The sequence below is a fragment of the Anas platyrhynchos genome, chromosome 5 (genome assembly GCF_047663525.1).
Source record: "Anas platyrhynchos isolate ZD024472 breed Pekin duck chromosome 5, IASCAAS_PekinDuck_T2T, whole genome shotgun sequence".
NCBI lineage: Eukaryota > Metazoa > Chordata > Aves > Anseriformes > Anatidae > Anas > Anas platyrhynchos.
The window spans coordinates 7,871,907-7,898,981 of NC_092591.1; the positions used below are offsets into that span (position 1 = coordinate 7,871,907).

Below are 27,075 nucleotides of genomic sequence, written 5' to 3' on the forward strand. Positions count from 1 at the left end.
CATCTCCGGCCGCCCACATGGGCCATCCCCCGGGGGCTCATTTTGGAGATGGGGGGGGAGCGGGGGCGAAACTCCGGAACAACAACGTGGGATGCAGACACAGCACGGGGACACCCCCCACCCTTTAGCAATACCCTCGGGGAGGGAGAGGGGGGGGGGGCTCCGGGGCGGGAGGATGCAAGCGGAGAAGGAGGAGGAGAAGCAAGGGGGGGAGGAGGAGGAGAAGGAGGAGGGGGCGAGGCTTGCGGCGCATGGGGAGGGGGCGCCCCCGGCCGCAGCATCCCCGGCGGCATGGGAGGAGAGGGCAGCGCGGCAGGGAGCCGCCCGCCGGGCCCCGGCGCTGTCGGCGGCGGCGCAGCAGCGGCGGCGGGGCCGAGGGGAGGGAGGGAGGGGTCCGGCCCCGTGCGGTCGCGGCGGAGCCGGCGCTGCGGCAGCAGCAGGCGCGGCGGGGCGGAAGTCCTTTGTTGCAGCGCTGCCAGCAGCACCAGCAGCAGCACCGCCAGCAGCAGCAGCAGCAGCACCGGCAGCACTGGGAGAAGCGCTCGCAGCACGGGCAGCTCCCCTTCGGCCGCCGCTACCGCCTCGCCCCGCGGGTAAGCGGAGCCCCCGAGCCCGGTGGAGGAGGATGAGGAGGAGGAGGAGGATGAGGAGGAAGGGGAGGAAGGAAGGCAGCGCGGCGGCCGCAGCTCCGCCGCCGGCGGGAGGTGGGAAGTGCCGGGCGGCCGGCGTGGCCCGGCGCGGCATGGCCCGGCACGGCGCGCCATAGTGGGGCGGGGGGGGCGGCACGGCTCGGCACGGCTCGTTTGGGCTCAGCCCGGCTGGGTTCGGCTCATTTGGGCTCAGCCCGGTTCGTTGGGGCTCAGCCCGGCACGGCTCTCGGCCAGCAGCCGCCGCGGTGACCTTGCGCTGGGCGGGCGGCCTGCCCCCGGCTCGGCTGTGGCACGGCTCGGCTCGGCTCGGGGCTGTGCCGAAGCGGGCGGGGGGCTGCGGGGGCCCGGCGAGGTGCCGGGGCTGGGCGCTGCTGCGGGGCTTGGGGTCACGTCGGATGTTGCAGCGCGCCGTGCTCGCAGCGCCTTCAGCCTCACGCCGTCCAAGCTCTGTTTATTTTTCCCTTTATTCTATTTTTCTTTTTAATTTTTTTTTTTTTTTTTTTTTTTGAAGCCAAACTTGGAGCGAGTTGCGGTAGTTGGGTGAAAAAAACGGAGGGGAGCCGGAGCCCGAAGGGAATGCTCCACCCTGCCAGGCGGGAGACTTGGGTTTCACCCCGGGCTGGCACCGCTCTGCTCGCTCTGGAGGCGGCGGGGAAGGAAGGAATTGCTCTGTCGCAAAAAAAAAAAAAAAAAACCAAGCCCTCTGTTGCTCGGGGAGCGGTGCTGAAAGGCTCGTTCCTCAAAGGACTCCTCTGGATAGAAAGGTGGCGAAAGGAGCGAAGGAAGCGGGACTGAAAACGCCGGGGGTTTGGGGCTGGGTTTTTATTCCTCGCTCCTAACTCACATCCAAAGTTTGGCCCGTCCGTCGGCTGATAGCGAGCGCCTGCTCCTCCTGACACGTAGGCATGGGTAGAGGGATAGCACGGGGTGGATGCTGCCGAGCACTGGGATGTTTACTGCCAGATTGTATCGTCTGCTGGTGTTATTCCCCCTGCGCTGCGCTCTCGCAAGGTACAGCGCATGCTGCAAAACTCTCTGGGGCTGAAGCAGTCTTGTGTTCTGTCGGCATTTAATTACATTAAACAAACATTCCTTTAATTAAAGGTGTTTGTTTAACATTCCTCATTACGGCTCTTGGAAAAACCCACACAGCAGTTGTGAGCAGGGGGGCCGTGGGCTTTTCGCTCATACCGAATTAGAGCTGGAGCTCGCGTGGCGAGCGGGGGAGAGGCGTTGAGACCATATGGCCACGGAGAAAACTGGCCAAACGCGCCCCGTTGCAGTGCTGGCAGAGGCTTTCCCAGGCACTGAGTTGATGAGATTGTGGAGAGATTTCTGGGTGACTGGCCAGAAAACATGAGGAGTAGCAACAAGTCGCTTCGGTCCGCTCTGGGATACACCTGGGTGTTTGGGTGGGTGAGGGAGGGCTGCAGAAGGGTTTAGGGAGCAAACACATGGGGTGGTGCTGCTCGAGGAGCTCGGAGGAGAAGTGGAAACCCCCTTTTCCACCCAGCCAGAAAGCTTGGGAGTTGTGTGGGGCAACATCACAGGCTTAACAGATGCTTCAGCTCTGCTGGCACGAGGCTTTTCTTCATCAGAATCAGCCTGCATTGTCACTGGCACGGGGATTTGCAGTGATCGCAATGAGAGTACTCATATCAGGGAGTGACTTGGGGTTTTAGATGCTTTCTTGCTTGTGTGGGTGAGGTTAATTGCTTTATTCACAGGTTTCCATTGTAGCTGGTGGTGGAAAGCTCTGAAAATCCGGGGTGGACAAAGCCTTAGTAGCTGCTTACCTGCTGTGTGGGGAAAAAGAAAGCTGCTCAGAACTGAGATAATGAAAGTTTCCTGATTAAAAGTCCTGGAGTATTTCCCCTCGGTGGTTTCAGCTAGCCCTCTCTCTAGGGTTATTCCGAACCTTGCATGCACATAGTGTGAGAAACACGGTGTGCATTTTTTAAAAAAGCTTGACTAGTGGTTTCCCAGCAGTTGGGTTATCTTCCCTGCCTCTGCTTAGGCATGGTAAACACCACCACACACAGAGCTCTGCTGCAGACACAGTATGTGGGCACAGCAGCTGACATAATTTGCATGAAGACCATTTATATCCTCAAATTTGTCTGGCAATTTTTTCTTTGTGCATGTTTTGCCATTGCAAAACTCTAGATTTAGCTAGCTGTTGCCCTTTTTTTCCATCTTAAACCTGCCTCATTTAATGGAGACCTGAGCAGCTTATTTTTCTTATGTGCTGCAAGTAAATTTTGAAGCATCTAGGACAGGAAAGTGTCAACGAAATATGTAGTCTGACCTGCGTGTCACGAGTTACTCTGCTTCATTCATGCGTACCCTACCTGTTGCACTGGAGCACAGCTTGCATTTAGCCAAGGATGCTTTTCTGGAAGGCACACTTATCTTTGTCTGAGGGTCTCAGGAGATCCCCAGAAACCACCAAGATGCCTCTTCGAAGTTATAAGGGGGTGAGTTGGAGAGGCCAGGTAGAAAGACTCATCGTTCAGCTGCAAGGCTTAAATCTGGTGTCAGGATGTTTTTCCACAAATCTTATAAACATGTCATTACCACTTTGCCTGACCACTTCTTACAACTGTAGAGGTGTCAGATAAATGATGACTGTGAACATCTAGAGTAATCTTTTGTGGCTAGCAAGTTGCTTTAAAAGACTGCACAAAGCTCTCTGTAATACTTCTTACTTCATAGACTGGATCTGAAGTTGAAGTTGAGATAGTTTGAACTGAAGCTCCAAAACTTGCTGTTTCCTTAATTTGACCACTCATGTTTTCCTGACATCTTATTCCTTATCTTTTGAGGAGTGTCCTTACCTGTGAATGTGCAGTGCATCTTAACTAATTCTGGGTTAGCAGCTGAGAACTGTAACTTGTTAAGTTTCCACGTCTGTTTCTCATTTGTGCACGTGGGTGCTGAATCAATGGAGAGCTCTGTGCTCGGAGGGAGCAAATGGCTCCGAGGGCTCTCACTTGGGGGCTGGAGCATCTTACCTTTCCCTGGTTCAGGATGAACCTAAGTATTAGCTGAAACTTGTTTCTATACATTGGCAATGAGGCTGTTTGAGATGAGTTGATTCAGCCATCAGGATGTGTATGCAGATGAGTATCTACATCATCTCAAGCAGCTTCACAGCTAGCGTGCCTGAAGGCAGCTAATTGGAAGGACCATGGGGGGAGGATAAATTATACTGTCAGTCCTTCCTAGTCCAAATAATGGAGCTTAATTAGGTTTTCATTGGCAGTATGTGGAATTCCCGTAACTGTTAATTCATGATCGTGTAGCCTACTCTTACAACACAAACTGTAGCTTACCCATACCTGCTGTTGAGGTGAACGGTGGTCACCTGGCCCTCCCCCCCCTTTTTTATTTATTTTTTTTTTTTGCAAGTTTTGGATAAGCAGAGCACTTTCTTGGACTCTACAGTGCTAGAGCAACCTCGGTGGCTTCCTCTTGATAATGTCTAGATAAATTTCTTGCCTTTTGACCACTCCATCCATGGTCAGTGCACTAGCTGAGTGTGCAGTTTTCTCAGGCATCGTATGCAGAGTTTGGACGTGCCATGTAGGATTTGCTCCAGAGCATCTAGATGCTGTCAGTTAGGAATCTGATTTCTTTGGTGGATCTGACCCACGGAGGCAGAATAATTTAACTTCTGAGAGGAGAGTTCTTGGCAACCTGCATCAGAGCGAGATGCGTTGTGAGAATGGGATGCGGAATTTGCTTTCTGCTGCCCACGCTCCTGTTTCTTTGGATAACTGGGCGTTGTGTTCTTGAGGTTTTTTTCAGTCTCGTTTTCTATTAGCACCGAATTCTCCACTCATTTATTATACTTTTGTCCAGCCCGCTCTTGGTTTCCAAAGAAAAGCAGCCAGCAACTAAGCGTGTAAGCACTCTGTTTTTGCCTGCTCAGCAGTGGAAATGCTGGGTTTTGAAAACCACCTACTAATTTTAGGAGCCGAGAGGCTCCTAAATCGTGAACCTTGTGGTACTTCTTTTTTAAAGACAGAGAAGTTAGCAAAAGAACTTTACCAGTCTCTTTAAAAGGTTTGAAAAGGAAAAGCTTGAGGACTTTTCCTGAAATGTTTTAAAACTGAAGAAGCAAAAATTTTGAACTTGAGGAGGTGACAGAAAGTGTGGAGCTCTGGTAAATGCCTGTTCTTTCTGGCTCTAGACTTCTAAACAACATATTTGGTTAGTGTAGTGGTGCAATTCACCTTGTTCATGATAACATCTAAGTTGTAATTGTACCTGAGTAGTGACTCAAAATAATAAATAAATAAAAAAAATGATGGCATACAAACAGCTTTAATCAAAGCCTTGCAGTGTAAATTTAAACATTCACTAGAAATAGAAGATGGCTATGGAGACTTTGAGTTTGAAGATCAGACTGAAATTACCTGACTAAAATACCTATAATTTTGCTTTTGTATCAGATACCGTTCTAGTATATCTTTTCAGAACACCTCTTGCATCCTTCAGTATTGCTCACGGCGAGGCCCATGGCTGTGCTGACTGCCCAGATCAATTGTTGCTGAAGATGGAGTCACTTAGGTTCCTCGTGGACTTCTCTGTGATCCTTGTGACTATAGTATTTGTGTGCTTCACAAATGCGGTGTGCTAGTCAGGCAAGTGGTCACAATTCTCATTTTGAAATAGGAAACAGAGTCAGAGAGGATCAAACCCACAAATTTTGGATGGACAAACTCACATGCCTAGAGCTTTAATTTTCCAGGATACTCAGTGCTTAATACACAGAGGGTAGCTCCTGTTGGTATCAGCTGTTGCTGATTGTTTTTCCTGGTGTGGAGAAGTTGGGCATCCAAAAAAACACATGCCAGACTTAGCAAAGACCGGTGGGGAGGGAGTTTAGCATGACTTGTCCTGACACTGAGAGAGCTGGGATGCTGTTCTCCAAAGCGGTGTTTTTTGTCGTGGGATTCTCCTCTTCTTCCCCCCAGTCTCATTTGCTTCACATCCTCCAAATCCTATGCCAAATGAGCAGGGATCTTGTGTTGTTGCGTGAAGAGCACTGCTGCTTGGATCTATCCCTGGACAGATTCCTGGGTGTGCCAAGTAGGGAAAGGAACCTTTGGTGAAAGGTTGGAAGACTACAATATATACATAAAAGGCTGCTGAATGAATACTGTATTGGAGTTCAGCTTAATTATGTCATGTCTTATGTATGAGCTTAACTTTGAAACCTTATGTTTCCTTTAAAAAGATGTGTTTTTATTCTAATGCCTGCTTTCTTTCCAAAGAAAACTTGAAAAATAGTTTTCAGCATCGAACCATTCCTGTGGGTGATAAATGCAGATCCCTGACATTTCAGCAATTAAAATAATGACAAATGATGACTTTCTCAGTGCTTGCTCTTGATTGGGAGGGAGCTTGTCAGCAAACCTGTGATAGTTGCTGGTGGCAAAGGAACAGCAGAATCAGGAACCCAGGGTTGAATTCCAGCTCTGAACGGGTGCCTGCTATGATAATTTCCTGTCTGTTCCCCTGCATAAGCATCTCCCCCCACCCTACCTATTTGGCTCTTCCTACTCTCTTGCCCAAGCAGCTTCCCTCCCTCATTTAGATCCTCATTGCACCATCTTTTCCTCCCACTGCTGTTCCTAATCCCCTCTCAGCTCAGCATTTCCCTCCCAGCCTGTCTCACCCTGCCCTTCCTGCTCCCAGGGCTTTCCCTTCGCTTCCTTCTTACAGTTCCCAATCTCCATGCAGTTTCACTAAGCCTGCTCCTTGCCCTGGCTGTCCTCATCCAAAACCAGGTATCTTTCCCTTTTGGCTGCCAGGAGGGATGCTAAAACCCAGTGGCGAGTCGTGGTGTGGAGCAAACTGCAGCAAGCCATGCTACCAGTTCGTGGCTCTGTGAAGGTGACATGAGCAGAAAAAGGGTATTTTTGCTCTAGGTGGGATGCCTCCGACGGGCCCCCGTATACAAAGGAGCTACATGAGGATGAAATGTTCTCAGCAAGGCTATAATCTGACATTTTAGTAACTCACAGCGGTCTGAAGTATTTTTACTAAAGTAAATTTATCACTTCTACCATCTTTTCCCCCTTCTTTCCACCTAAGCTTCTAGTTTGGCCAAATTCAGGTAGATTTTTGTATTGTGACCAAGAACTTGTCTAAGACATACCTCTTTCTCCAATATGAAGTCTCTGTTTCAAGATTTTGGAAGAGAAACTTTTTTGAATTTTAAAGAGTAATAATTTAGATATACATTTTTTTTTTTAACCTCATTTTTTGTAACTGTTCCAGCTGAAATTTTCTGGCAAAAAAAAAAAGTCCAAAACAGGCAATTCAAAAGGAAAGTTTTGCCTTTGCTGGTTGAGATGTGTTGAAGTTTTAAATAGACCAACGCAGGCTCTCATAGTGGGAAGTGTTGGCAGCTGTAAATATATAGTTACATACAGCAGGTTAATACAGCATCCAGAGGAAGTCTGCCAGTACTTTCATTAACATAGATAACTTCAAACGCGCTCTATTTTAATACCTACATATAGTACTACAGTGATAGAGGCTGTGTACACACCTGAACACCTTGCTGTTCTGATCAAGCAAACTCATGCTCAGGCTGGTTTCTTACAGAGCAGTGGTAGGAGATAGGCATTGCCAAAGGGTTGTTTTTGCATATCAGGACTTAAGTGCTGAAAGCTCTGCAAGAGTTCCCCTGTCAAAAGAGGAGATACCTCTCACCTTTTTCACAGAAGAAAGAGAAGTCGAGTCTGTGCCATTGCTCCAGTGACTGCTGGATCACTCCCACTGTTTTGCAATGCCTCTCCTCGCAGGTGCGTGCAGATATTTGTGAACTTCTTGGTTACAGGCTTGCTGCCTGCACTACTTTTTTTTTTTGTTGGAAAACACAGTGGAATACTTATCATGCACAAAACCCTTCAAATTTAAATGAAAAGTTTAAACTTGCAACTTTATGAGTAGAAGAAGATTAAAACACATTGTTCCTCTAGCAGTCCTGAGCCTTTTCTTGTCTTGATGGCAATTCATACCTAGAGGCTAGTGGTGTCTTAGACTGCATCTTCTCACTGTATCTTGTTGGTGGTCAGTCTTACAATATGGAGGTTGAAGTCAGTTCTTTGTCATTATGCAGCTGCTGTTCTTGAATATAATAAAGCATACTTCATCAAGTATTAAGTATGTAATGAATTACTGCAAATACAAAACACCTTAGCACTTGGAAGAATGAAGTGCCCTTTTATAGTGCTTGATGTTGAGAGCCTTGTTGTGTTTTTTTTTTTTTTTTTGTTTTGTTTTGTTTGTTTTTGTTTTTTCCTTCAGAAATAACTGAAGTTACCCAGTGACTTAGACAATAGTCAAATTTCTGTAGAAAAGACGTGAAGTTGTTCCAGAGATTCTGCTTTCACAGCCACCCTTTTGCTAGTTAGTGAGAAAACCATTAAAGGAATTTATTGTTACAAGTTGCATTTCTGCAGTGGATGTCAGTGGGCCAAACTGGTCAGAGAGTTGTTATGGCAGGGTGCTCACCTTGAGTTTTGGGATTGGAGGACTGGGTTGAGGGGAGAGGAGCAGCTGTCATTCAGGTGCTCTTCATCAGTATAATGCAACTCAGATCTCAAGGTTCCTGTTGCCAGACAGTCTTCTGCTGGCAGCGATCCATAAGTGCTGTGGTAGAACTGGCAGCAGGAATATTGCTGGGCAGGGGTGAGCCTTTCCTCATCTGGAGAGCGTGAATGCATTTCTTCCATGGCGGTGCTTGGCGGAATGAAGGAGAGCAGTGACAAATGTTAGGTCTGCTGCTTAACAACCCAGGCAACACCTCTGACTTGTGAATTCAATGCTAATCGTGGGATTTAATTTCTTTGCTCGTTTTGCAGCCTCTAGGAGATGTAAGCTGTCAGGGAGATGATGGGGAGGGAATAAGAAGAAACCAGGGAGCATTTTTGTGTGTATTTTGTTTAAATGCTGGACAATTGAAACAACAGTAACGTATTAAACTGCAGCTTATGACTCAATGAAATGCAAGGATTGATTTATGTTGTTTGTTAGCCTGTACTTTGTGTATACAAATCTCTTGCAGTTATTTCTATTGCTTGCAATAATCTTTCAAGATGTTAAGAGTGCTCATTATTGCTTTAGGCTTTTCTTTTCAGTTAGGGTATTCCTTATAGTTTTTTGCTTTCTCAAACTGCCCCACCCTGCTCCCTGTGTATTTACTACAGATTTTGTGTATCAGTAAAGGTTTTTCCAAAGTCAGTGGTGACTAGCCATTGAATTTCGCCTTGCTTGGTTACAGTTTATCTTTGTGAATTGAATGCGCACCTCCTGTGTGCAATATATTTCTTCTGGATGTTTTTATTAACATAAAACAGTGTGTTTTCTTCCTCTTTTCTGTCTAAGACCAGTTAGTCCTTTCATTTAAACCAGCTTTCAGCACTCACAGAACTTTCCCTCAAGTGTTTGCAGTTCCTCCTTGAGGCTTCATCCCTCAGAGCCTCCATCTCTGGCTTGCTGGCCTTTACAGTTCTCCATTAGCTGATTTTTTTTTTTTTTTTTTGACTTTGTCCGGTCTCCAATCTAAATGTTTTGGCTGTATTATGCTGCTCTGAAAGAGCGGTTTTGAGAGGAGCTGGAGGCACGGCATGCACCACTTCCTGCCCCCCTGCCGCACAGTGACCGTCGGCAGCGGGCCTGCGGGGCCCGGCCAGCCCCGCGCTTCTCAGAACCCGCTTCAGTTTTACAGTTCCTGCTTTGCAGGAGGCCTCGCAGATAAGGTCGAGAAGATCCCTGAGCTGCCCTAAAGAGCAAACGGCGTGTGGATGTTGCGCTGGTGTCTCTTCTCAGCTGCCTTTAATGGGGAGGGAAAGACCAGTCTGAGCCCAGCCTGGTTTCCAGTAATGTGTTGCATCATATGTCCCTTGGACTGACAGGTGAAAAAGGCAAGTTGAGACCGAGCAGGTGGTTTCTTACAGTCGGCTCACCTCGCATAGCTGTTGTCCTGGGGCCATCTTACAGAAGTCTGCCCTGTGAAGTTTTTGAAGTTCAGCATCCAGAACTCATATCTGAAAATCTTGGCTGGAGGACTTTGAGATAGATGTTTGCTAATTTATATTCTAGCAGCGTTGCTTTGACTGACATGTGTGGTGGTTATGTTTATTAGTTTGCTAGTCTTGTAAGTCTAGTGGTGAGAACGTGGAATTATGGATGTTTTCACTGGCATCAACAATAGTTACCAGCAAAGATCTCCAGACAGGAAATTATACCACAAACAGTGTGAGAATAGGAAGATCGGGAGAGGAAAGAGATGGCAGTTCTTCCCTACACTTAAATACATTCTGCTTTTTGTGCTCATGGTTTAACAGATGTCTTCTTCTCTATGCAGGGCTATAATTGAAGTACAAGATGGCAAGAACCAGCCACAGCAACTATGTCCTTCAGCAGCTAAACAACCAAAGAGAGTGGGGCTTTCTGTGTGACTGCTGTATTGCTATCGATGATATTTATTTTCAAGCACATAAGGCAGTCCTTGCTGCATGCAGCTCCTATTTTAGGATGTTTTTTATGAACCATCAACACACTACAGCCCAGCTGAATCTAAGCAACATGAAGATTAGCGCTGAATGCTTTGATCTTATTTTACAGTTCATGTATTTAGGAAAAATTATGACAGCCCCTGCCAATTTTGAGCAATTTAAAGTGGCCATGAACTATTTACAGCTATATAATGTACCTGAGTGTCTAGAAGATATACAGGATACAGACTCATCTAGTTTAAAGTGCTCATCTTCTGCTTCTAGCACCCAGAATAGTAAAATGATATTTGGCGTGAGAATGTATGAAGACACGCTCACCAGAAATGGCAGCGAAGCAAACAGGTGGGGCATGGAGCCGCCAAGTTCAACAGTTAATACATCCCATAACAAAGAGCCCGATGAAGAAGCTTTGCAGCTCGGCAGTTTCCCCGAACAACTGTTTGATGTCTGCAAAAAAAGCACCACCTCCAAATTCTCTCACACAAAAGAGCGTGTGTCCCACTCGCGCCGTTTTGGAAGAAGCTTCACCTGTGACAGCTGTGGGTTTAGTTTTAGCTGTGAAAAGTTACTGGATGAGCACGTGCTAACGTGCACTAACAGGCATTCGTACCAAAGTGCCAGGTACTACGGTGCTGAAAAACTAGACTTTAGTGAAAAGGACTCTACTTCTAAAATAATCTCTACGCAAACAGAAAAATACAAAGGGGACTCGAGCCAAGCTGCTGATGATTCTTCGTCTCCTGTGTCCAATGTTACAAGCAGGAAAAGCAGCACAGTTGCATCAGAGACCTCAGGTGAAGAAGGAAGTAGAGCCTCTGAGAGGAAGAGGATTATTATCAAGATGGAACCAGAGGACAGTCCTGCAGACGAGCTGAAAGATTTTAATATTATTAAAGTGACAGATAAAGACTGCAATGAGTCTTCTGACAATGACGACCTAGATGATGAGCAGGAAGAGCCGCTTTACAGGTACTATGTTGAGGAGGAGATCAGAGAGAAAAGAAATGCTCGGAAGACTTTAAAACCCCGTTTATCCATGGATGACGATGAAAGAAAGTGTTTACAGAGTCCACGGCACCTTAACAGGAAAGCTCCTTCAGTACAGGAAGACGTGGAGAACGCTCCCTGTGAACTTTGTGGGCTAACAATCACCGAGGAAGATTTGTCCTCTCATTATTTATCCAAACACATAGAAAATATATGTGCCTGTGGTAAGTGTGGTCAAATACTGGTCAAAGGCAAACAGTTACAAGATCATGCACAGACCTGTGGGGAACCCCAGGATCTGACCATGAATGGTATCAGAAATTCTGAGGAAAAAATGGACTTGGAAGAAAACCCTGAGGACCAGTCAGAAATAAGGGAGATGATGTTTGCAGAGATGATAGAGGACTTCAGGGACAGTCATTTCCAAATGAACAGCCTTCAAAAAAAACAGTTATATAAGCATTCTGCCTGTCCTTTCCGATGTCCTAATTGCGGTCAACGTTTTGAAACTGAAAACCTAGTGGTTGAACATATGTCAAACTGCCTAGAGCAAGATCTGTTCAAGAATTCCATGATGGAAGAGAATGAGAGAGATCACAGACGTAAGCATTTCTGCAATCTTTGCGGGAAAGGATTTTATCAGCGTTGTCACTTGAGGGAACACTATACTGTTCATACCAAGGAAAAACAGTTTGTTTGTCAGACATGTGGGAAGCAGTTCTTAAGAGAGCGCCAGTTGCGGCTCCACAATGATATGCACAAAGGAATGGCCAGGTATGTCTGTTCCATTTGTGATCAAGGAAACTTCAGAAAACATGACCATGTACGGCATATGATATCTCACTTATCAGCTGGAGAGACTATATGCCAGGTCTGCTTTCAGATATTCCCAAATAATGAGCAACTGGAGCAGCACATGGATGTTCATCTGTATACATGTGGAGTATGTGGAGCAAAATTTAATTTGAGAAAAGATATGAGATCCCACTATAATGCCAAGCATTTGAAAAGAACATAAGCATAATCATACTGTTAAAGCATTAAGTTGGCAGCAGAGAGAACACCAAAGCAAGGCATACAGTATAGTAGACAAAAATTACAAAAAAAATTTTTTTGAAAATAAGTCTTTTTTATTATTTTTTTTAAGACCCTCTTAATCATAGGTGTCTATTTAGGCTCATTAAGTATATAGCTTTGAAAAGCATCGTGTTTAATTATTACATTTTCACTGTTTCCTAATACCAGTTTCTGTTCTTAATTTTATTGTTTTACTAAGTAGATATACAAATCATTATTTTTAAACTGTAGATTAAAAGCACAATGTTACCCCTTCACTGACTGCTATTAAACAGTTCTCAGATCCATGTCCATAAGATGAGTGCTTCAATATTTCCACGTGTTGTTTCTTCATGTGAAAATTTTAGATCACAGTGATTAACATGCAAGAGCATAATTGTTTGTGCTCCCCAAATTAATTTTCAAAATGAAAAAGAACAATGACAAGAAATAATCCTTTGCTCTCTGACCCTGCTGTAAGGGCAGAGCTGGCTGTCCTGATCCTCTGCTTCTTGCCTTTGTTGAAATTTGCATCCCAGTGGTCCGAGCGCGTAGGCTCAGTTAAACCTTGCAGAGTTGGACTGGCGTGCGCAAAGGGAAAGGGAGTTGATGACTTGTGATAACTGAGGAGTTCCCTGCAGAGTGGTCATTTTCCAGACTTGAAATTCTAGCAGAACTGTAACGGGCACTTCTGCTGTACAACTGACATTGGCCTTGTGTTGTCTATCTGTACCCACCTGGGTCTATATAACCTGCTTATCGTAATATACAAGGGAAGACTGGCTATGGTGGATTGCTAGGAATACGGAATTGTGATGTACATTGAAGGCTGCATTTCTCAGCCTAGCTGTAAATGGGTGCCTTGCTGCTTTTGTTGGGAAGTGAAGTGGGATGGGTGTGAAGATAGTCCCATTGCTTGGGTGGGAAGGGGAAGGGGGAGCGTGGCTCATGTTTATCTTAGATTTTTTTGTTTCTTGTTTTCATTAAATTTTCTGACTGTTCTGTTTTTCAATGAGAATATAACAAGAAAAGACTGCAGAGTTTGCTTAATAAATGCAAAGACATTTAATGCCTTTTAAGATTTCTTTCTGATTCTAGTATAGCCCCAATCTGTGTAGCTTGTCTCTTAATTCAGTTGAATTTAAAAATCATACTAAGTATCAGCTGGCAACGACTCAGTGAGGCAGTCTGGCCTTTGAGAGAGCAACCGGCTTTAACTCTTAGGCATCAGCTGTATGTTTGTTTGTTAAGCGCATGGTTTTTAATTGTGGGGGAATAGGATCCTAAAACAAAATGGTAGAGAAAACTATTACAAAATAAAGGCTACCTGGACTTTCTCCCAGCAGATACCACTTTATCAAAGAGGGTGATAGCACTATTTCCCACCCATGGAGAGAAGAAAGTGATTTTGACCACCTTGTGTGTCAGTGCTGGGGCTGAGAGCAGGAGCTGATGGCCTAGTCCAGGGCTTCCATGCTCGTGTTGCTGTCAGAGTTGTTTCTTGGAGATTATCAGGGGTATCCCACTTCAATGTTAGACTATTTAGAGAAACTAATACAGTTCAGAATCTCTACTGTAACTGAGTATCAATCATCTTGCATTTACTTAGTTTTAGTCAGTATTTCTCTCAGGAGTTTAACGAGCATTTCTCCTAAGGCACGGTGATGGCGACGGGCCCAGCCACCAGGCCGCAGCCCTGAGCTCGCAGCTGGCTCCCAGGACGCTGCTTCAGTTGCAGCATAAGCCTTTTGCATTTCTGCTGTGACTGCTCAATCTTGCCGTTTCTTGTACAGATCTGAAGCCAGCCAAGTCCTGAATAGCGCTGGGACTGAAAACACTGCTGATGTTAATGCACTCCAGCGTTTCGATTAATTCTGAGCTTCTCTTGTCCTGGGATTTGTTCCACGATTCTAAGCTGGACTGAAGCATAAAAGCATATAAGAATTAAAAGATAAGCATATAAGAATTAAAACAGCCACTTATAACAATTGTAGCTCTGGATCAGTGGCAAGAAGGGGACTAGCAGGATATTAAAATATTTAACTGTCTGTAATGATCATCTTAGAGACAAAGCAGTCAGTCCAGTGCTGTAGAAGCGCTGGGAGGCCTAATGGGGTGCACACCAAATTTCTCTGACATGCAGATTTTCAAGATATCGTAAGATATCAGCTGAACTGGGAAAAGCAGCTGAGGGAAGTGAGGGAGAGCTGGAAGGTGCTAGGGGAGTTGACAGAGGAGCCCTGTGGTACGGGGTGAGCTGCAGGAGTGGGAAGGCTTGGTGGGAGAGCAGGGACTGGTAAAGTCTGGAAGGGCTCAACAGAACTAGTTGTAGAGTGGGAAGCAGAGGGGAAAACATCCCAAAGGTGGCACGGAGGGGGAGCCTGGAGGAGTGGGTGGATAAAATGTCCTGTAGACGCCTGTGAGACCAAAGTGAGCATGACTCAGCTTGGCTGGGAGAGCTCTTGGCCTGTGTGATTAGCTCACTACGGCACAGACTCATGGTGTGGATCGTATGCCGAGGACAGCCAGCCCCTGTGCTGGAAGCACTGCAGTGGCACAGCAGAGAGCAGATTAAGGATCTTGTTGAAAAGGTGACTTGTATAAACTGAAAAATTGTTCCAGAATACAGGGGAAGGCTAATGGTAATTTGTGGACACTTCTGCTCAGGGTCAAGAGCCCTTCTTTAAAATCTGAACTTGACCCAAAAATACTTCAACAATGACAACAAAAACTCAACAAACAAACCGAACTTCCTGATTTGGGTAGAGTGTCAATTACAGTAGTTAAATCTAGGAATCACGAGTATTTGGGTAATACCTAACTCTACAAACACTCTGAAATATCTTTGTTTTTCAAATATAAATGGTATTGTGCTATCCTTTCAAAGGAAAGTTTGTTAAAACTTTCCTATTGAATTTGATCTTTTTGTTTCATAAGAACAGGAAAAAACAGTGCCTTGGAGTTCACACGTATGAATGCCCAGAATAAGGCTCAAAAAGAGCATGAATTGGAGTGCCAGGGAAGCTTAGAGTAGATCTACTTGTATGCAGGCAGAGGAAAAAGAACGATTGAAATAGCCTGAAAAGTAATTGGGGAGTATATGAGAACAAATCAAAGGTAATAAGGCAAAAACAAAGCAGCCTTGCTCCCAAATAGATGGGGAGAATGCTTTTGGTGACGTGACAGTATGCAGAGGAACAGCATTGGACTGTTGAAGAAAAGGTCTGGAGTGCCAGGAGGACCTTAGGTGCTCTGAACAGAGAAAAGGGGTAGGTGCCAAGCCTTCCTATAGGTGTTTGCTGCTGGGGAAAGGGGTGTTCTCCCCCGAATGGGATAATGTCCGCAGGAGTGTGAATCAATGTGTTTCAGCCCTTCTGCTGTGAGAAAAATCAGTCACCGTGTAGACAGAATGAAAGTAGACCTGAAAAAAAAACAATTGCAGTTACAATATCCTAGAAGTCTTACCATTACTTGAAAGATAGTGAAGGGGAAGCAAAAATACTTCATTTAGAGTTCTGTTTCCTCTAACAAATTTGTGCTTCTCAGTCATTTAAATGTGGTGCAGGAAGGGGATGCAAAGGAACTATGTGGAGTGTTAGAGCGTTAAACCCTTAAAGCACTTAAGGATCCTTGAGTGTGGACATGTGAGCGTATCACATTAGACAAAGCATAGCCAGAAAGGAACAAGGGCTTGCTGGTTGTTCTGTCTTATATTTTAAAGTGATTTGCTATTCTTATTTCTAGAGGCTTTCTCTTTTCTGTTATTTTCCTCATTTTGGCAGTGGGGTGGGTTGCAATCCTGAAAATAATTTATTAGTAGCTAGCGTAGCTCTTAGATTTCAGGGATTTACTGAAACTCATAAAGACCTTGGGTAAGCTTTAAAATATAACAGAAGCTGCCAAGCTTCTTATTCATATCAGAGGAGATGTTTAATATGTATACACACTTGTAAAATACTTGTAAATGCTTATTGGCAACTTGTTAATTCAAAGAGTATTTACATTTGTGTAGAATAATATTTGTAGCTAGCAGGTCCATGGAGAAACCTTGATTTGGATAGATTAGAATATCACAGAACTGTAAGAATTTATACTTTTACTAGGGGACTTTATTTAACATAGTTAATGGAGAAAATACAATTCAGCATATTTTTATTCAGAGATGAAGACACTTCTGAAGACTGCTGTTCTGCAGAATGTATAACAAATACATTGTTATACAATAGAAAAGAAAAGATACAGAGAAGCGAATACTTTGAGTACGCTACTGTATTTGAACACAGCAGTGCTAAAAACATTGTGAGCATCTCAGCTATTGCTGAGGATACAAGTTAGCTCCTGATGGCAGTGCCAGCCTGGGCACTGGCAGGCCTCTTCTTCTTCCCCACCTCGTGTCAGCTCTCATACCCTTGTGTGTGTGCCACCTTCTCCATTGTCGTGGAGCATGTGTCTATGTCGCTTAACAATGAGCTACGTAGACAATGGACTTTATTTTTCCCTGTGGGGATTTTTTTTTTGGCTGGACCAGTTCCCCATTACGCTTCCCTCCCCGCCTCTGTCTCAAGCCTTGTGCGAGCACAATAGAAGGGGTGGCACGAGGGGAGAAACGAGTGGCTGGGAGGGGGCTCGTTTTCTTACACGAGCTGTGGCAGAACTCGGAGCGTGGCTGGAGCTTAACTAAGTCTCTGTCTCCCCCCAGCATCTTCGTGGAAGCTGCACTCTTAATTCATCTCCCATTTCCTGATAAGGAAAAAAGGCAGCCCAGCCTCTTGCATGCAGATGAGACACATCTATGCTATCTGCCCTCTTTATAGGAATTGGAAACCTTCCTGCGTTCAGCTCACCCCTCAAATATGCTCTGGAGCTTTCTTCGTCTTTCTTGAAATAGACGACGTAGCGCTCCGCGCTGGGTTAGTGCGGTTGGCCCGGGCCTGAGGCCAGGAATGAGCTGGGCCCCTTGGCCAGCCCAGCACCAGGAACTGCTCCCACCTTCCCCTGCTCTCTGTGCCCTCCGGCTGCAGCTGGACCCTGCTCTCATGCTGCCACGCTTTTCTATATCTTGTGATACTAGGAGACAGTTGTCCGGTTTGGTCTGATGTTGAGAGATTGGGGTAATTCCTTTTAAAGCTAAGGAGGTGCTGGCAATATCTGTTCAAACCCCAGCATGCCTGCTTCTGGATTTTAGGTGCTTCCCGATCTGAAAGGGTTAAAAATCAAATATTCTCAATTGGTTTGAAGCTTGTCACTGACTTAAAGATGGAGCATGACTAATTTGACTTTATAAAAGTCTGCTGAGGGCCAGAAATTAGGAACATGTTTTTAAAAGCTGACATTTCTGTAGTTCTCATGGCTATAAACCAGTTTTCTGCATTATCATCCAACTTTCAAAAAACCTCCTAAAAAAATTGCTGTGCAGTATGCTCTTGAGACAAGTTAGTAAGCTGAGTTTTTGAAGGTGTAAGATGCCAAAAAAAAAAAACAGGACAAGTTTTATAAATTATGTGTCTTCTGCCACTTCTACAGTTACTTTACAATTCTGGAACTAATTGTGATGTTATGTTTTCATGAAGAAAGACAAATCCTAATTTGATACAGGGCAACCGACCGCATGACTCAGGAGTCAGCTTGTCATGACTATAAATGTTCAGCCCCGAAACGAACAGCCCGTGTTCCTTCTTGTGTGCTAGGATGACCACTGCCAACTTTACAGGAGAGATGCTATCAGATCTTTCTTTGGATCATTTTTGTCCTCAACTGTCTTCTGTCTTTTTAATTGAAGTCAATATTGGGCATCATGTTTTTAGAGAAACTGTTTCCTGTATACATTTGCTATTAAAAAGCAGTTGAAAATGTATTTTTAAAGTTTCAGATTAGTGTGTGTAAGGGAACATATTGAAATTATAAGAAGGGCAAACAAAGACCAGATTTTAACTGCCCCTTTGTTTCACATTGCCAGCCTGCCACGCCTCATCCCGAGAACCTAGGATTTCAGAAGTGTCCAGTATCTTTGATTTTCTTGTAAGTCAGAGGGATACCTCTGTTGTGCACTATGGTCTTACGCCCCATATTAATAATCATTTTCTAAAATACACATCTGTCTCATGGTGTATTAAAACATACAACTTTAACTTTTACCATTCGGAGAAAACAAACAAAAAAAGTTTAATCCTTTCTTATGCCTTCTGGCATACTAAAACTATAGTAAATCTTCCTGCAACTACAACCACAAAAACAATGCTGTTTCTCATGTTTCCTGTGGGAGAAAAAAAATTGAGCCCTTTCAGAGCTGTTTAAGAACTTCCCTCTCAATGACTAAGTCTTGATGCTGGTGTTGTTTTTACTTACTGTGATTTGCATCAATGAGATTTTGGGGTGTGTGTGTGTGTGTATAGATATAGTAAATGAGATGATCTCAGACAAGTGTGCCTTGTGGTTCTGCAGACATCCAAGGACTCCTGAGAGGGAATGAGAAGCGAGCATTCCTCAAAGGTCTCAAAATCCCAGAAGCTGGGTGGACTGTCGGAAATCCACTGGGAAATCCAGGGCTTTCTGTAAATCCTTGGTTTCCAAACCTGTCTGTAAGGCAAAGTGTCAATGCATTGCCAAGGTCTCTGCAGCAGTACTGTTGCCAGCATGAAAGATGCAAAAAACAGACCTTCCCTTGGGCTTGTTTTCTTTCTCCCCTGTTACAAGGTTTTTATGTTAAAAAATCATCCTTTCAGCTTTTCTGTTTGCAAAGGCGAGGGCTAAAAATTTGCCTTTTTCTTACATGTTCATTTGAACCTACTGCTTTAAAAAATAAATGATAAAAGTAGTGCGAGTTGGTGACTCAGTGATACCTATTCTCTCCTTTTTTAGGTAACTGTCCCACTACACTGGGGATGGTTACCAGAGGGGCATCTGCTTATGAGTCCCCAGAAAATTAATAGGAAAAATAACGTGATGGTCTCTCCGTGGAAAACAAAACAGAACACAAGACCATGAGTTTGTGGAAATACCAATACATTGACTAAAAATAGGGGGTTCTGAGTATCATAGATTAATTTTGGTTTTGGCAATAGATATACCATGCCTGTGGTGTCTGCCACACTCCTTTCTTTTGTAAAAGTCATTGTTAGAGCATTTATTTGGGGTGTGAAAGATGGTGCTTCTCTTCTGTCCCTGCCTACAGGGTTTCTACATCCCCTGAGAGAGTTTCAGCTAACAAACTGCTGAGATTCTGGTTTTTAGCCATTGGTTATTTAATTATTTATACAAAGGAGAAGTATTTTGAGATGAAATCTACAATATCTTTCCTTCAGCAGAAGGAAAAATACAGCAGGATTGTAGGGGGGAAATACAGGGAAGTGATCCTGGGAACTGATCTTAGTACCTCCCATAGCCCAGGAGAGCTCAGATCTCTCAGCTGTGTTGCTATCAGATAGATTAAACCTAATTTTTGTGCACTTACACGTGCTGTAAAGCCCAGCACCAATTACAGTCTGGGTGCCTGGACGTGTGAGGGTAAGCCCCACCTAGGCTGCTTTCAGGCGGGGTTGTGTTTCATGTAACTTTCACTGGCTGATGCTGACATTGTCATTCTGCCACAAGAGACAGTTCCTGATGAACAGTAACTTAGAAACTGAAAAATGTGTTAATTAAGATGCAAGAAATCTCCCAGTAATTACTACAGTTCTTTCTGCTCTATTTTGCTGTGCAAACAAACAGTTAAATAGTTCAAAGGCATTTTTCTTTGTAGAATGCTTGTTTGATTGAGTTCAGTGTGGCTTAGACCCCAAATAAAAATACTAGTTTCAAACAGAGCACTACTATAAAAGTAGAAATAGTCTGTGGCCTTCTAGACCTCACAAACGATGTTGATTTGTTACACAGAGTCAAAACAAAGATGTCCCTTAAAACACATGCACATTAACTCAGTGTCTTTCATATACCACAACCTTTTATCTCAGATCAGCTTTCCTCTCCACTCACTATGGCTTTGCCAAAATCCCTGAGATCCTCGATGAGCTATAGACTACTCAGCAAAAATCATACCGTGTATGAATGGGCCGTCTAGCTTGGATTATTAGAGAACAGGCTTTGAGAGCTTCAGCTCCTGTTTTCTAAGCTTGAAGTACTACATCCCTCAGATTTTAGAACGGTGCTTATCTTCTCTTCCTGATCCCCTTTATGTTAAAGAAAGCGGGGTGACAACCCTGTAGATGCTTCTCTTTTAAAGGGAGCTTGGAAGATATTGTTAATTGGGGTGGCGGCGGCTTTTTTTTCTTCTTCTTCTTCAGGTCCTTAGTTGGCTGAATATTCAGATTTCTAATAAATATGCTAAGCATTAAAAAAACGTTATTAGTATGTGGTGAGATAGGCTGAGTTCAACCACTTAATGTAACAGTCAAACCCATGCAGATGCTAGTAGTACGGGAACCTGGTCTCATGCCAAATCTGGAGAGTTATCTTTGATCTATCTCCAGATCCCCCTTTTATTTGTAAACATCCAGCTAATCACAGACTTCCTCTGACTTTTATGAAGTGGAAAAAACTGCATCCTTTGTAACATCTATGCAGTGTGTTAACTTTGCAGATGTTCATGGACTTGTGCGCTGGGAGGTATGAGCTCCATCTGGCGGCTAACTTAAAACATGCACATTTCTACTTAAAAGGCGGACTATTTCTGCAGTTCAGCGGAGTTTAATGTGTGAAGAGTGTAGAAGATCCTCTGTGTATTCCTAAAGCAACTTCTGTTTTTAGGGGTAGCCTGAAGATTTTAAAGTATGGGAGGAGGGCACAACATTATACCTCTAATGTAGCTCGCTGTGGGCTACCAGCTATTACCACTGCCAGCAGCACGTTGGTATTCATAGCTCTGTACATACACCACACAACCACAGTTGGCACTAATTAACAGTATTTTTGCAGTCTCATTGGAAAAATGTAATTTAATATTCATAGGCAACCCACCTTCCCACACTCAGGGGTGGTCCCACACAGCCCAGTTGGCGTATTTGAGGGTGGTGGTGTAAAGAAGCTCAGTCATGCTGCATGACTTGTGTGTGATTGGCAAGCAACAGGGATCTTTGCCTGGAAAATGTAGGCCAGCATCTTAATAAACGTTGATATTAAGCATGGATATTGCCTGGGTAAAAATAATGTTCATATGCACATCGTAATTACAATATTTTGTCTCCTTTGTTAATTTATAAACAAAAAAATGCATTTCCTGGCCTTTGAGCCAGTCACATAAGAGCTACTTTGAGATAACAGCACCAGTCCAATGAATTCCCCACCGAGATTCAAGGCGTGTAGTAGGTAGCTGCGCCGAATATACACGTGCTTGCTGCCAGAACCAGCAGCCTGTTGCAGCTAGCAGTTTGCCCAGAGGTGTGCCAGGAAATTCAGCCTTCGGGATGCTCTGGCAGGTACACAGTGCTGATACACCTGCCTTCCCGTGCAGCCTCGAAGGTCGTCCTGCTCTGCAGTTTAGACACAACCACTGGGTCTGGTGCTGTCATTGTGCACTTAGAACATCAGGTGTTAATTAGCCAGTAGTTAGGTGAAAGTGGGACAATCGTATACTTTGTACAACGTGATTCACCTACGCAGAGAAAGAAGTCAGTGATACCAAGAAAAAGCCCTCAGAGGATTGTCTTTAAAAGTTACTTCCACATGTTTCCAATTTCTTGACTGTTCGTATCGGATACAAAGCTGCTCACATGTGTCATAAATTAGTGCGGTCCAAAAATATCACAGGAATTGCAAATATTTATATTATTTAGCTGCATTTAACCCAAAATAATAATACTGGGGAGGTTGAGTAAATACGTAATAGTCATCCCTGAACGAGTAAAAGTAAAAATAATGAAAATGAATGAAGAGGCAAATATGAAGCAGTGAGAAGTGTTCCAGAGCGGTGGGTGTTCCAAGCTATGAGAAGAGTAGGCTGAGGGGAAATAATACTCATGTAACTTTTCAAGCATCCACTAAGCCAAGCCGTAAACCACTGCTGGAAAGTTACACATACAGCAGCAAAAATAACCTCTGGGAGGCTTAGGAATTGAAGTTTTTCTTCAGAAAATCTGTAGTTGTTTTGAAAATGAAAAGTAAAGGAGAAGAAAACAAACAAATGAAAAGTTTCTGAAACAAGATTGGAACATTGTTTTAAGGTTAAATTGTGTTTTGGTGGGGTAGGGATTGAAGGAAAGGAACCATATGGCTTTTAAACAGAGTTCCCTACTGTGGTGGGTGCTCTGAATATAACTGAAGGATGGTATTTGGAGCAAAACCACACCCCAGTGAGGTGGGAGGGACCACATCATGCTAGCAAATATAGTACTAGAGTGTGGGCTTCTGACTTTTAATACTTTTCTTGCATTTCTTTTCTGCACGGCAGTAGTGAAATAGGGACTTCTAAGCTTCTGAACAACTGAGAGAACCAGGTTTGAAGAAGACATGAGGAAGAACTGGTCGGCAAAAGATTTCATAAAAACTCAGAACCGCGTGTGCCAGATCTGCATTGGCACCACCTTTGCTTTTTTGACATACTGCAGCAGTCGCAAAAGGCACCAAAGCAGTCAAATTAGAACATTCAGTAAAAGTCGTTTGGGACTCTTCTCTGTGTTACAAAAATTTACTTCCTTGTGACTATTATTTACACCTGTCAAAAACAAATTTGAAGTCTCTTTCATGGAGCAGACAGCCAAAAGAGACAGATGCCAGGTATCGAGGGCTGCACTGAAATGAGCTTGCAGAATTTGCTATTCTTATGCTGCAGCACTGCTTATACAAAATGTGGCTTATTAGGATTTCTGTCAAAAGCTGTTTAGACTTTTTAGCTTAAATATTAAAAGTATATACTCAAGAATTAAAACTTACGCATTTTCAGACAGTTACAATGCTAAGCTATCAAGTGTTAGAAGAGAGAAAAAATGTTTTAGTCTGAACTACAAGGTCAAAAAAAAACTTAAAAACTGAGCACAAAGTGCCCTGAGGAAGGCCAGGATGTTGAGAAAGATCCAGCTGACCAGATTCCCCTTGCTGCCATGATCATCATTTGCAAGCTGAAGAGGACCTTCCCTGGAGCTCAGTGCTTGTATGTGGAGAGTAAAGAAATGGTGCTCTGGTCTTATTACAAGAATGGTGAAAAATTGTGACCAACAAGGAGATGAGTAAACGTGAAATAACCTTCACAGGGCACAGTGTGCACAATGTTCTGGATCTAAGCCTTGCAAAAGCTGGTTTGAAGAAGAAAATCAGGCATTCAGTTTCAGATTTGAGTATTGTAGGAACCCTGATATTTCCAGCCAAATTTATGGAAAACAAACGAGCAAACAAAACAAAGCAAGGCAGTAAATGTTTCAAATTAGGGCCAGAACGGCTTAAAAAGTATTAATTTATTTTGCTTCTCCAAACAACAGTGGATCAGTTTGAGACATGTAAGCAGACTAAACATGCTGATCTATATTCTGCTCTAGTTATGCATCTTACTAATTCTACTCATGACTATAAAAGGATGTTTCATTGTTCAGTACAACTGTTATCTCAATAAGTCTGTCTACAGTTTTATTTATAATCAGCATTATTTTCATTACTATTGTTATGAAGTGTGTACAATATTGTCTGTATTGCAGCTTGTATAGGGCATATGTCTGTGCTTGCTTTACTCTTTTTGAGTTTATAAAGTTGCTATACAAACGCAAGAAAAGATGTTCAGATATCTTTGAATGTGGTTGCTTAATCTGATTACGTAGCCCCAGACATTTCAGCATTTAGGTGTTTAAGTTATCAGCAGTATTAACACCAAACATCTTAAACATAAACAGGAACTTTAACAGCCTTCAGTACCATAGTGGAACGCTGACCCTTCTGTCCCAGTTGCTGTGCTGGAGCTATGGGGAAGACAGTGATTATGTAGAACATGCAAGACACCACTGGGGAGTCCTCAGGGAGAAGGCTCAGCACAGCTGGGGACTCTAACAGAAACTCTGACATCCTTTCTGTAGAGAACAGGAAGCACCCTTGCAGTAGCACCACCACCACGCAGAGGAGAGAAGGGAACTATGTTTATAACATCACCTAAAGACAGGCCTGGAAGTATTGAGACAAATCTTGCTTTTTATTTTTTATTTTTTATTTTTATTTTTTTTTTATCCTTAAGCATAGGACATCTAGAACAGGCTGTTACTGTTCTGTAACTTAGCAATTATTTGTAGCTTGTGTAGACTATCAGTGAAGACATTCCAGGTTAGTTTTCATCACCTTTAAAGCTTAATCTGTGCTTTGATACAGTATCTTAAATAAAATTTTCTTACAAGTCTGCTTATTATTTTTATTTAATTCCATCTTCTACCTGAGTTCATAACAGCTGCAGCAACAGGGTGAAGTTCCAGTTACCATCTGCTTCATCTGCTCCTGCATTTTGCCCATTCACCTGATAAGTGACAGTGTTGAAAACTGAGATGAGTAAAAATCAAATAATCACGGGAATGAAAAAATACATGAAACCCATAGCACTGCTATGGTTCAGTTATCACCAAAATTCTTCACACTAAGCATTTAAGTGAATCTGAGAGATTAATCAAATGACATTGACCTGTGAGTATGAAGTATTGGTCTTTCTTGTGTTTACAGGATACCATTTTCCTTGTTTAAGACATCATCATTTCTTCAGCTCTATAGTTACTGCCAATAATTACAGTATGTTTAATGCCATTCATAGCTGTTCTACATAAAATTCTCTGCTTTCATTTATTAACCGCCCCTAACATACAGTATTATTTTATTATCTTCAAACAAGACCAAGCAGATTTAGTCTTTAAGTGTACTAGAAGATAACATTAGAATTCAAAATAATTTTGGCAAGGTGCAGATATGATCTAAAAACATAAGGTGTTATTTAATAGGAACAAGTGCAAGTTGGAATCGTTAACTGTGTAAGTAAAGGAACAGCTGCTTAATTTCCACTGAAAAGATTTTGTGTGTTATTTTGGATCAAATTCCAACAATGACTCTGCAATGTTATGCTGCTGCAAGTAGAGGTGAAAATTTTGATGTAGCAGAATCTGCTCCTTCAGAACTACTAGGGTGTGAGCTACTGATGTGTCCAGTTTTAAAAAAAAGAAAGAAAGATACAGGTCATATGCAGAGAATCCAAGAGAAAGCAGTGTGAATGTCTAGAAAACGTTGCCTTTGAGGATAGATCAACAGATTTTAGGTCATCTTACAGAAGAGATGGCATAGGGGAAATATGAAATACGTGGATATAAAATATGAATATAAAAGCTGCTGGCAAAGAAAAATAGAATAATGTTTTCTCATATCCACAATTGATAGGAATAGAAAAATAATTGGCTTAAATTGCAAGAAAGGAGACTTTGGTTAGGCACGAGTAGACTAAGTGACCTGCAGAGGTCTTTTCCTGATATGATTCTACGATTTAAAGCAAACTAGCTGCTTTAAAGTCCCCTATTTGTTGCTCGCAGTAGGGCTGGCACTGTCTGTTAGAAACGGAGGTTGCAGTTATAAAAAGTAGTCAAGAAAGGAATGCCTAAGGTGCACAGCACACCAGTTTATCTACTTAGCATTAGTGATACTAACCTCAGCTTTTAATCATGCCTCAGAAACTGTCAGAAGTATATGTAAATAAGATGCTCTAAAACCACTTAATTACAAAATCCTTATTCCTGGAAACATCAGGAGTTAGTTTAATCAGTGTTACCAACGTTCTTGATTTTATTGAGTCTAATCCATCTGATGCAGTCTGGTTTTAGTTGTGAAATGGTGTAATCAGATATTTTATTTCTTAAATTATGAAATAAAACCAAACCAAAACAACAACAACAACAAAAAAACAAACCTCTAAAAATTACATGGAAAATCCTTAAAGTGTAATCAGAGCATATGCTAAAGATTAAAAAGCCAGAGGTGAATAAAGTCACGTGTTTTTTAAGCTCATAATTTTAAACAAGTTTATAATTTTAGGAGATCTGACTCATGATTTTTGAACTTCTGGTTTGGCAATACTAAATTACTGCACCCTATGTTCTGCTATTCTGAGTATTTCCATATTACTGATCATGCATTTGTGTAATTTGCAGAAAACGTGTTATACTGACTTGCAGTTTCTTTTCTTTCTTTTTTTTTTTCCCCCACACACAAAAACTAGCATTTATTTAAGAAAAACACCTGTAATAGGACTGTCTTTCAAAACAAGTAGTGTCTGCTTGCAAAAAGTGGAAGTATCTGAAGACAAAATAACACCAAAAAAAAAAAAGTTAGAAAAATAACATAAAAAGTTACAAAGTTAAAATTGCAGTTTTTAACACAGCAGCAACTTGTCAGAAGAATCTGTTGCCATTTCAACCACTTCTTGTCTGAATTCCAATTCCTGTGTATATATTCACAAATAGGAATGAGATGAAGAGTTTCAGCAATGGAAGGGTAGTTAGATAAAGTGTTATTTGTTCTTGGAACAACTGTTGCTTAGATTTTTCTGAACTGGGTGTTGTAAAAGAATTCATTTACCCTCACCGATACAATCTGATTTATGCTATTTTTTTGGACAGCTTTGATAAGGAAATGGCTACTAATCTCCAGAATTTAAGGTCTAAGATCTTCTTATCATCAGATGACCTGAACTCCTGTATATGACAGGCCATTACATTTTATCATCTCAATGAACCAAGCAGCTGATATCTGATTAAACTGTAACTAGTGTTCACTCCTATTTCTATACTACATTGCTTTATGACATACGTTGGAAAAAGAAATAATCATACTTTTATCAAGATAAAGATATGGGCTGAGTGCTCAGTTCTGCTCCAGATACTGAGCTCTTGCTTCATTGAAGAAATCTA

General features: G+C 42.9%; 1 protein-coding gene across 6 annotated transcripts; it reads left to right on the forward strand.

The window, feature by feature from the left end:
- Positions 1-203: 203 nt before the first annotated feature.
- ZBTB1 (zinc finger and BTB domain containing 1) lies at positions 204-24,536 on the forward strand. 6 transcript variants are annotated; one of them, XM_038180707.2, is made up of 4 exons: positions 204-593; positions 10,039-11,778; positions 18,189-18,250; positions 22,614-24,536. In XM_038180707.2, exons 2-4 carry the CDS (start codon positions 10,059-10,061, stop codon positions 22,614-22,616), a joined length of 1,785 nt encoding a protein of 594 aa, XP_038036635.1. In that variant the 5' UTR covers positions 204-593; positions 10,039-10,058; the 3' UTR covers positions 22,617-24,536. The 6 variants fall into 6 exon arrangements, with proteins under 6 accessions (XP_038036635.1, XP_038036634.1, XP_027315252.1 ...); XM_038180706.2 differs by having other exon boundaries at positions 206-593; positions 10,039-11,950; XM_027459451.3 differs by lacking the exon at positions 18,189-18,250 and having other exon boundaries at positions 206-593.
- The last annotated feature ends 2,539 nt before the right edge of the window (positions 24,537-27,075 follow it).